Genomic DNA, 11,362 nt, shown 5'->3' with positions numbered 1-11,362 from the left:
GATTGTGCCCAAGGTTCCTACCTCTCCCGTAATAGGAGCAGGTGGTGAGCCTGCAAGCGCTGCCCTGGAGGAGGCAGATCCAGCCCTGGCTTCTCTGTCCGATTCGCTTGGACGTGTACAGAATGCAAGTCATAGACCTCAGACCAGCTCTTCAAATATCTGTTGGAATTCAGCAGAGAGGGAAGGCTGTTTCCATGCAAAGTTGCACTTAGTGCTTGCCTTCATTTCGGCAAAGATCCGAGATGCAACATGTCCACTTAGGTGTTGAGCTCCTCTATGATGAGTGTAAAGTGCTCCGCCTGGGCGTTGACGATATACTTTGCTAAACAGATTCTAGAGTTGGGGGCTGGACGACACCTAGTTGAACCGCTGCTTCCCGTGGGCTCCCTTCTCATGAAGCCAGTTTCACCGTGAGCCCGGTTCAAGTGTCGGCTTGCGGCGCCATTCCCCTCCTATGGACTGGATACGTGCGCCTTTCTACTCCAGTTGAGTTCCCTTAAAATTGAACCCTGTTGAGTTCCTCCACACCCCTCCGACGTCGGACGTGCGGAACGTCTGGTGTTAGGCCTACCACTCGTAAGCAGTGTGGAACCTGTGTTAGGCTGGGTCCATATGTTGCGGTCCCTTCGGTGACCCCATATGTGTATTCTTCCACGATACGACTCCCTGCGGTGAGCCCGTGTCTTCCCTCGGCAGAGTCTCTCTGCCGTCACTGTCCGGTGTGTCTCCCCCCGTCTTAGGCTGGAGCCACCCCAGTGACATTCCATATGTTAGACTGCCCGGTTTCCGCCCAGTTCATATGTGTATTCTCCACATTTCCTCCCTCGGGTTGGATGTGGCTTCCGCAGCGTCCCTTCCTTCCAACGTACGGGGAACGCTTTCCCAGTGGTCCTGTAGGAACAGCAGTGACTTCCCTGGCCTAAGCCCTGTCCTTCCCCGCCTTAAGTTTGCGGGGGCATCAGGAGGCTTTGGTTTAGGCACTGGAAGGTGGCAGCGTTAGTGGCGTGTTCAATGGTTGATCCCATTTCAGTCGCGTCGACTACGTCCGACGTTATCGACTGAAAGGGAACGTCCTGGTTGCGTATGCAACCCACCGTTCCCTGAAGGAGGGAACGGAGGACGTAGTCCCCTTGCCACTACCGCTGGACCACCGCTGACCCCGGGTTACTCTCGGCTCCTCAGCGAAAAGCAACTAGTGCGTGCATCCACTTCCGTATTTATACCCGCGCCGCGGGGGCGGAGTGTGTGATGCGAATCACGCACGCCAATTACATTGGCTCGTTCAATAGTACTCGAAGATGATAGGCTCCCTAGCGTGATCCCATTTCAGTCGCGTCGACTACGTCCTCCGTTCCCTCCTTCAGGGAACGGTGGGTTGCATACGCAACCAGGACGTTAGTCATCAATAACGTAATTTGTATATATTTGTATAATTTGTAATATCAATACGGTAGTAATTTGTACTGGCATTTAAACGTTAAACTTTACGTATATGTACAACGGTTATAACATATGTATGGTAACTTACATGTACAAGCACAGTGCCCCGTTATTGCTCCGAATCCGCTAACATCTGACATTTTTTATTTTTTGAACAAGATAGCAAAGCTGGCGCATAGGATTGTGGGTGATTTGAGAGCGCGAAGGCTACACATATGCATCCTTTCCTGTGTATGGGATATTTTTCGAACGAAGGACTCAGTCCTTGGTTGAAATTCTGAGGATCCTTGGAACAGAGAAAACTGTTCCACTTTTCGACATTGGAACAATCCTTCGACGGATGTCGATGACGTAGCATCCTCGAAATAACAGCTTCCGATGATCCTTCCTTGTCATTGAGAAACACCTAGGATGCTTCTCAATATCCCTCCTCGTCTCCTCGCTCCTCTGTCCTCCATGCTATGACCCGGAAACCAATCAAGCACAGCCATCTTGAAGGACATCTCAATTCTCTAATTGCACCGCGAGGAGTCGAGGATCGAGGAGTGAGGAGGCTTTCAGAGGAGTTATGAGCGAGGATACACAGGTGTATCCTATGCGGAAGTGTTTTATTGACTACACGTTGCGCACGTATACATTCTCCTCCCCCTTCACATCGGTCACAATAATTTGAATTTACACTTTACCCTTGCAGTTTATATAAACCACACATCTCACATATTTCAACAGGGTATCTTGCTTTATTATTGTTCATTATGAATTTCTTAAATAAAAAAACTTTAACAACATAACGGCAGATCCTTTGAGCGCTGCTGATGACGCTATGAAGTGACGCTCGAGTGATCAAGTATTCCAATGTATAAAAAAAGCTTTCATTCGATTCCTAGGGATGGCTGACGCGAAACAGTCATTCCGAAGCTTTGCGAGATCCCGAAGCGCAGATGTTTCGAAACACTGATTCGAAGCGTGATTCAAAACACCCATGTCACGTGACTATGGCCAAACGAAGCCTCGAAGTGTTTCACCTTAGGTGTACTCACACTAGGCACGGTTGCCATGAACCGGGCCCGAGTACGATTGTCCCCCCTCCCCACTCCCCCTCTGGCCTGCACTCACATAGGGTTTCAGCATTCGTGCCGGAGCACGCTTACGTCATTATGGTGCGACGGTTTCGGGATAAACAAGAAGAGCGGCGCTCTCTGAACACAATGGAGTCCATCGCTCTGTTTTCTTTTTGGATAATTTTGTGTCGTTTGGTCCACGCTGGTCCACAGCCCTCTCACAGCCTGTTGTTAAACAGATGTGTCGCCTTAGTGGCGCGAAAATTTTCACGTAATCGTGATGCTCGTATGAGGAGGTTTGCAAGGTACCAGCTGAAGTGCAGCAAGGACTTTGCAGCTTTGATTACGGACTACAGTTCCCGTACATCTCGTGTCCTGTTCCGTGCTCCAGCACGGTTAGCGCTCACACTGCATGCGAACCGCGCCCGAGTCCAACTGAACCGTGCTCTGGCCCACCTCTTCCAACCGGGCCAGGGCCGGCTAATCGAGCCGCGCACGGGCACGGTTCGGAGCACTCACACTAGTCAAACGAACCGCGCTTTGGTGGTCAAATGCACTCGGGCATGGTTCAAACTGGCTAGTGTGAGTACACCCTAAATGTTTCATCAGGTGTGATCCGCCGAATCAGCGTTTGATTGACATGGTCGGAAACAGACCACACAATCGCACATCTGCATAAAAGTGAAATCAACGCATATTGACCTCGTTGGTTTTTGTGAGAGGAGTTTGATTTTGAGATAGCTGGTTTTTGGTGATATAGTAACATTTATAGTGCGAGTTATATTTAGGCTTACATTTAAATATACACAACACATTGACTGATAGGCTAGAGACACAGAGTATAGGCTACAGTGACACATTAATAGATACATAGATATAAATATATATAGACAGCTAGATTAATAGATAGATAGATACGTATATAGATAGATTAACGATAGGCTAAATATATAAATACATAGATTATAGATACATTTATAGATACATATCTAAATACATAGCTAGATTACAGATACGTAGATTATAGATACATATCTAAATACATAGATAGATTATAGATACATATTATATATACATATCTAAATACATAGATAGATTTTAGATACATATATCTAATTACATAGATAGATTAGAGATACATATCTAGATAGATGTGGATAGATAGATAAAATGGAGGCTCCCCAGAAGAGATGCCGTACATCTGTGGTGTGGGAGCATTTCCATTTAGAAACCCCAAATAAAGTGAGATGTGTGTATTTTGATCACTTTCCTCATTTGTATGTCCTAGCTAAAAAAAATCTTTGCATGCCAGCAACAAGTGTCCCTTGTGAGAGGTTTTTTTTAAAAGGCTGGAGAAATTATCTGTAAAAAAAGAAGTAGGCTAAGTCCTTCCACAGCAGAGAAATTCATATTTTTGAATAAAAAAAATGTAAAAAAGTGAGACATTGTGGCTTGATTTATTTTATTAATATTCATTTTGCAGGACCAAAATAACATTATGCACAGTAAGGAGCCTATAGGTTACAAGATTCACATATTAGAAAAGTACAATAATAAAAAAACAACAAATTTTCATGGCTCGTCAAGGTTGTTTCAAATCAACACCTGCAAGTGACCACTAGGTGTCACCGTTGAGACGGGTGTCGGATTGATTCTAAGCCTCGAAACAATATGGACCATTTGGTTCAACTGTTTCATTGCTTCACGAAGCCTCGATCTGCCCATCACTATCGATTCCTCAGTCCTCATTTTCTTTCCTTGCGTCCTTCCCTCACATCCTACAGGGGGAGGAGCTGAGGCGCTAGGAAAGGAAGCGAGGAAAGGAAACGAGGATGCACAAATGAGAAGCACCCCTATTCTCTGGTGCTGTGCATGGCGAATTGGCGATATCCTGAAACTGATTATTTAAGAGAACCGATTCGCTAAAACGAGTGACCCGTCACAACTGAACAATAAAACATAAGTAACTTAATTTTGGCTTTGGTTTTCTTGTTAATATTTGTATTGTGTATGTCTACACTGTCTAAATAACTTCCACATTATTTAATGAAAGGTGACATCACTCTAAACTGTTTTGTTGAATCACACGTCCCATCTTTAGACGTGGCACTGTGCGACGTCATCAGAGCGCGGCCGCGTTCCACTGTTGTTTTCTCGCACTTCTGCTCCCGCTTCAAAACTTACACTACGTTTAATCGCGTCAGGTAAGAATTGTGATGTTTAATTAATTATTTAGTGAGTATTGTGCAGAAAAACACTTAAATAGCGCCGTCTGTTTGGAAAATGCTGTTATCCTTAAGCAAAATTCACAGAGACATTATATAGTGCGTATCACTATCAGATCTTGATATTTCATCATGAATGAGACATCAAGACGTCATGAGTGTAATCGAAGTAAAACGTGATTTGTGTAGTGTAATTTGCGTGTATGTGTGTGAGTGAAAATGTGATTTTGCAGTATTAATTGTAATCGATATATTACTATGAATCGATCAGTTATCAGCTGTGAGTTTTTCATCACATCACATATCATCACATACGATTCTCCTGAGGATCAATGCCATCATACTGTTTGGTCCTTTAAAAATATTATACGTGATATAACCAAGATTTATTCAAACAAGAACATTAGGCGTACTACACCGTTCTAAAAAAATTTCATAATTGAATTAAGTTAATGATATTATTAATATTATGGATGCCAACATTTCATCAATATTCATAATGTATTCATTTAAATATGTTGTCTGGACATGCTCATTTGTGATGAAAGTCCCGATCCGGATGTTCTCATGAGACAGCAGGACACACAGATGAAGGCTGTGTTTGACTACTTCTGACTGACCTGTTACAGCTGTGATGTGATTTTCCATTAATGATGTCATGTGACTGTGTTGCTCACACTGCAAAAAATGTTTGTTGTGGTGAGCTGGTGGCCCACAAGTAAGACTGAAAGAGACATTCACCAAGGGACTGTACCTTTAAGGCAAAGGTTATGTTAGGAGTTCCAGTTTAACGTTATTTGGTTGTTTTGATCTGACTGGCTGTACAGTTCTGATAGTAATATTGAAGTGGAGAGTAAAACTGACTCGAAGCATCTCTGTCTCTTGTCTCCTCACTTATTGCACTCCACATTGTCATGTTTTCCAGTAAAATATCTAAACATTCTTAAATCAAGATACATTTACTTGAGAAGCAAAATTACATAAGATATCAAGTCTTCAATATTAAGAGCTTAAAACAAGAAAAAAGAACTGAGATCGGGGTCAGAAAAATAATCTTGTTTTCCTTTTTATTTTTTCCCACCCCACTGGCAGATATATTTGTATTATTTTATGCATAAACAAATGCACTTCTTTTTGAAAAACAAGACTTTTCAAGTAAATCTATCTGCATTTAAGAATGTCTAGATTTTGGTACTGGGAAACCAGACAAAAATATTATGCAAGAATAATTTTTTTGTAGTGCAATTAGTCCAGATTATTCCTGTTAATCACATGATGGTTTTAGCCTATCAGCATACCTTATAGGGGTGTAACAATACTCTCATATCACGATACTGAGCTCACAATATAATATTATTGTGATACTCCAAGACATATGATAAAAGGTACAAAAAATGTACTGTTGATTAGAATGCTAAATTTGGCGTTACATTGTGTGTGTAAATGAATAGTCTTGGACTTGGTGCTTAAAACCCAATGCACAGGACAATAGAGACACCAGAATCACAATATTCATGATTCAGAAGCTGAAAATACCAAATTATTTTAGACTAATATGCTTGCACTCTTTCACTGACTAGATATATTTATAATAATGTATTCCACTTTTCCATTGGTAGGTAGCATAAGACATTTGGCATGGACACACAAATATTTCCCCATTACATTATTATTATATTCAACATTATATATATATATAGGCCTAGTAGTTTAATGTAGTACTGACACTAAAACTCTGTAAACTTCTCCTTGTTCAATTTTATCTGTCATATAGTCGTGAGAAAAGAGTGAACAAAAATGAGTGAGCGAATTCAGACACTGAAGTAGGACTCTCTGGTTCTTCATTTAACCAGACCTTAAAGGGTTAGTTCACCCAAAAATGAAAATTCTGTCAGTACTTACCCTCATGTTGTTCCAACCCCGTAAGACCTTCGTTCATCTTCGGAACACGAATTAAGATATTTTTGATTTAAATCTGAGAGCTGGATCATTCCTCAATACTCCTCCATAGGCTTCTTCAGGGATTGAACTTGCCGGCCTCGAAAAGTTATTAAAAACATCGTTAAAATAGTCCAAGTGACTAAAGTGGCTCAATCTTAAGTTTATCAAACGATGAGAAAGCTTTTTGTGCGCAACCCCCCCCCCCCCCTCCAAAATAACGACTTTATTTCAACTATTCTTTTCCTTCTCTCTGGGCCTCGAGTCAGGTTACTAGTTTAACAGCGTACACTTCTGTTGTTGTACGTCCAGGCATCACCCACATGACCAGCGTCGGCCAATAGTGAGCCTACGTGTGACGTAGCTCTACGCAATTACACTTTTTTAACTGATTAGAGGCTCAAAGAGAAGGAAATTAATAGTTGAAATAAAGTCGTTATTTATGTTTGTTTTTGCGCACAAAAAGTGTTCTTGTCGCTTGATAAACTTAAGATTGAGCCACTGTAGTCACTTGGAGTATTTTAACAATGTCTTTAATAACTTTTCGAGGCCGGCAAGTTTCAATCTCTGGAGAAGCCTATGGTCTAGTATGGAGGAGTGATCCAGCTCTATTTAAGATAAAAATATCTTAATTCGTGTTCCGAAGATGAACAAAGGTCTTACGTGGTTGGAACAACATGAGGGTGAGTAAATACTGACAGAATTTTCATTTTTGGGTGAACTATCCTTTTAACAGTGGATTATACATGGGTTGTAAACTACTTATGACTAGGGCTGCAACTAACGATTATTTTGATAATCGATTAATCGGACGATTATTTTTTCGATTAATCGATTAATCGGATAGAAATTAAATTAGATTTTTTTTTTATTATAACTAAATAAAAGTAAATAAATTATAACTAAATAAAAACCCTAAATAAGGGTATTTATGTGTAAAAGTGTACTTTAAAAAGTGCAAAAGCCACACATTGAGTTTTACTAATATCAATATTTGCATTGTTTTTAATGATAATTGCTGATGGCAAGTTGACAAACATGATTATTGTTAAAAAAATGATATCCAACATATTATGTTTTAACAAAATTTTTGTTAAAACAAATTTACACAGACATGTTGTTCAGATGTGAATATCTGAACTAAAAACAAACTAAAAACATCTAAAATATATAATTCATTTAATTTTTATTTAAAATTAATTATATATAATATAAGGATAAAGAATATAATATATATTATATATATAATATAGAAAATAATATAATATAAGGATAAATTGATTAAATAAATATAGAAAGACTGAAAACAATTGTGTGAATGTAGAGCCGCAGTAGATCGCGTTTGAAAAACAATTAAAACTTAGTAGACAAATGCTATAAAAAGAGAACGGAATGGAGGTAACGTTACCCAGCAAGCTAACAGGCTTGAGTAAAGGACAGGAGAAATTATGCATTAGTGCACAAGCATTCGCTGAAAACCACTGAGTACAGTGACTAAAAAACAATATTTTACTGCTGCTGTTATTAACTGCCTTTGTATTTAATGCTTCACTTTGTAAACACCGTTTTAATTTAACCTATTTCTGCGGTAGCGCTATTTTAATCCATCACTTACGTTGGGAGCGAACTGATTGCACAACCTGATGCTCGAGACAAAATACAGACATCCCGGAAGTCCCGGGAGTCTCCCGCATATTGATTGCGGCTCCCTGATGCCCGCGAATTAGTTCAAACTCCCGAAATCTAGAGCGCGCAAGCAAGAGCGCGCATGCGAGACAGAAGAGACTGCTCCAAACCGTGTAGCGCGCGCGCTCGGCAGAGCGCCTGAGGGAGAGAGACCTTGCGTGTGTGTGCGTACCAGTAAACGCTCCCCGTGACGTAAGCAGACCAACTAATCGGTAATGACATTCGTTGACAACGATTTTCATAATCGATTATAATCGATTTTATCGATTAGTTGTTGCAGCCCTACTTATGACACACATTTTAGGATTCAACGAGCACCAGAGAATTGCCATATCATTTTAGATTAACTATACACAACACATATTGTCACTATCCACGATAAATATTGTTGCATTTTTATATTGCAATATATTGTGACACGCTATATTGTTACACCACTAATATCTTATGTCAAATGTTTATTATAATTTTCTGCTTGTCATATTTAAGTCTTAAATAAGTAGAAGTTTACACTTTGTCATGTGTGTGTACAGGACAGAGAGAAGATGATGGAAGAGAGCGGCATAGAGAGCACCCCGCCGGCCACCCCTCCACCCCCCCCAACAGCGGCCGCCAGCCCCCCGCCACTCTCCAGCGGTAACCCCACTGATGATGATGTCACTGCGCTCTCTTTAACCCCACCCTCACTGATCATCATCATGATGTCACTGTGCTCTCATTAACCCCACCCTCACTGATCATGATGTCACTGTGCTCTAGAGATGCGCGGATGGGCTATTATTTCATCCGCAACCGCATCACAAAACTCATCATCCGTCCGCCATCCATCCGCACCAACATTTTTGACCAATTTTCCCGCCCGCCATCCGCTGATACAAGGCGCTGCTGATGACAGCCGCGAGACTAGAAACCGCCCGCCACCCGCCCGAATTTAATTCAAATATTTTTTTCGTCACGTCGTCTGCCCGATCTGCGGTTTATCCGCGGGGTCCGCGGCTATAACCGCCAACCGCGCATCTCTACTGTGCTCTCATGAACCCCAACCTCACTGATCATGTGAAGTCAAGTCACCTTCATTTATAAAGCGCTTTTAACAGTATGGATTGTTTCAAAGCAGCTTTGTAACATTATCACATTAATGTAAAGGTTTCTATGAGATATTAACTTTTATGGTGTCTTAGAACGTATTACATGGGTTATGGATAATGTTCATGAATGATGAATGATGAATGTCATGTATATGGTTCATATGTATTCCTGTTTAATATACTAAGTGTCTACTGTGTATTTTGGTAATAATGGTGGATATCCCTTTTGGTATATAATGGTGGGGGTTTCGGACGCCCTTGATTAGGGGGAAGGCGCACCTAAGTTGTTTTGAATGGTGGTGAGGTGTGTTTTGAGGAAAGAGTGCGCCAGTATTGTTTACTGCAGCGTTAAAGAGTTAAAGCTTGGTTTTCCTTATGGTTTGAGTGTTTTTCAACCGATACGTCAAGAGATGGCTTTAATGGGACAAAAAATATTTTAACCACCGGGACTGTTTACTCGGATGCGCGTTTCCAGCAAGAGAACGTGCTTTGACCCAAGTTTGATAACTGTGTGAGTTAACATTGCCCGAAGATCTACAGAGTTGGTGAGATCTGACTCATTCTTTTTTATTTTTATTTTTGAGTGGAACACCACAGAGCCAAAGCTCTATTCTTTCCCTTGTTGTGGATTACGTTTTTTGTCACGAAGCCAACAGAGGATTATTTCTCGCGAACTGACTGTATCTTGGTTGGGAAGACTGTAGCGTGATCTTGAGCCAGCCTGAAAATCTTTTCGGGTTAAGTTTATGGACTGGGACAGAAGAGTGGGGAGATTGTGGGGTTGCACGCACGGGATAAGTTTTTTTTTTTTTTTATAATATACGGCGCTCAGTGTGTCAAGCAAATGAACGGGTTGATATGTGGTTTTTTTTTGTTGAATAATTTTCAGCGCCGTCTGATGATTTGTTTTGGTGCGGTGTGTGTTATTAACTTCCATGCATTTGTGCTTGAGCATGGTTATCTGATAAAGAAAACATTAAGAATGTGTTACGATTGAAGTGTATGATTTTTCTGTTTACGGTTTGTATTCTAAAGATCCCCTTGTGCGTTTATAGTGACACATCTGTTGAAAACAAAGAGAATTAAAAGGCAGAGTGTTACGGATGGTGGCCCGTACGGGGACAAAGAATGCAATTTTGGTGACTTTGCTTTGTTGTTACCATAGTAATGTGAAATACTTCAACTAACAAGCTATACACCTACTCTGGACTGTTTGGATTGCAGTTAAGTACTGTTTAAAAAAAAAGACTGAAATAAGGGTCCTGGCAGGGCAGGGTCCTGGTGGACCTTGATGAATTCCCGGAGGAAATATCTGAGCATGGCACCAGGGCTTCTACACCTACATCAGGGCAGGTGCTTAGTGAACATTACCCTGAAATGATAGGAGATGCATGGGTCACTAGGAGAAATCCTGTGGGGGAGATAACATCGCTGATCAGTTCACTTTACATAACAGACCAAGAAAAGAATGAACAAAGCATTGAAGATGAGGGAGACACATCTTATCTCACACTTCCTGTTCTCACTACCATCACCAATGATTTAGGGTCAATCCTGGTCAGGTTAAATACACTTGAGACTGACTTCAGAGATTCTGTTGATAGTGTGTTGAACAGAGAAGTGGGCATACGAAGTTATGTTGATAGAAGTGTTGAGGCGCTTGAGCAAAGCATGATATCAACACTGCAACAGTTTGAGGGCAAATTAGTGGAGTGTTTAAAGAGACGTGATTAAATGTGGAAAGCAGAACATGAAAGGCTTAAACGAGCCAGCCTTGTTGCTCTCCCTAGGCCTCTGCCAAGCACAGGTGCTACTATTCATCAACCTCATAGTCGTTCTACTCCTGCTCAAGTTTCCTCCAGTGTTTTCCCACAAAGTACAGGTTATGAGCCCATCGGTCAGCAGAACCTGGCGTCTAGTTCTG

General features: G+C 41.2%; 1 protein-coding gene across 2 annotated transcripts in view; it reads left to right on the top strand.

Moving 5' to 3' along the window:
- Positions 1-4,121: 4,121 nt before the first annotated feature.
- Positions 4,122-11,362, top strand: part of prrc1 (proline-rich coiled-coil 1) — a 62,884-nt gene continuing 55,643 nt past the window's right edge. Inside the window, exons 1-3 of one of the 2 annotated variants that reach the window (XM_077243442.1) lie at positions 4,122-4,464; positions 4,603-4,705; positions 8,884-8,986. In XM_077243442.1, coding sequence (XP_077099557.1) covers positions 8,896-8,986 — 91 coding nt within the window. In that variant the 5' untranslated portion in view covers positions 4,122-4,464; positions 4,603-4,705; positions 8,884-8,895. The remainder of the gene's footprint in view (positions 4,465-4,602; positions 4,706-8,883; positions 8,987-11,362) is intronic. The other variant, XM_077243443.1, reaches the window with a different exon arrangement.

This window comes from Siphateles boraxobius, unplaced genomic scaffold (assembly GCF_051911475.1).
Source record: "Siphateles boraxobius isolate OS27281-9 unplaced genomic scaffold, OSU_SipBor_1 25, whole genome shotgun sequence".
Classification (NCBI taxonomy): domain Eukaryota; kingdom Metazoa; phylum Chordata; class Actinopteri; order Cypriniformes; family Leuciscidae; genus Siphateles; species Siphateles boraxobius.
Note: the sequence above shows the minus strand (reverse complement) of the source record. Positions and strands in the feature narration are given on the sequence as shown.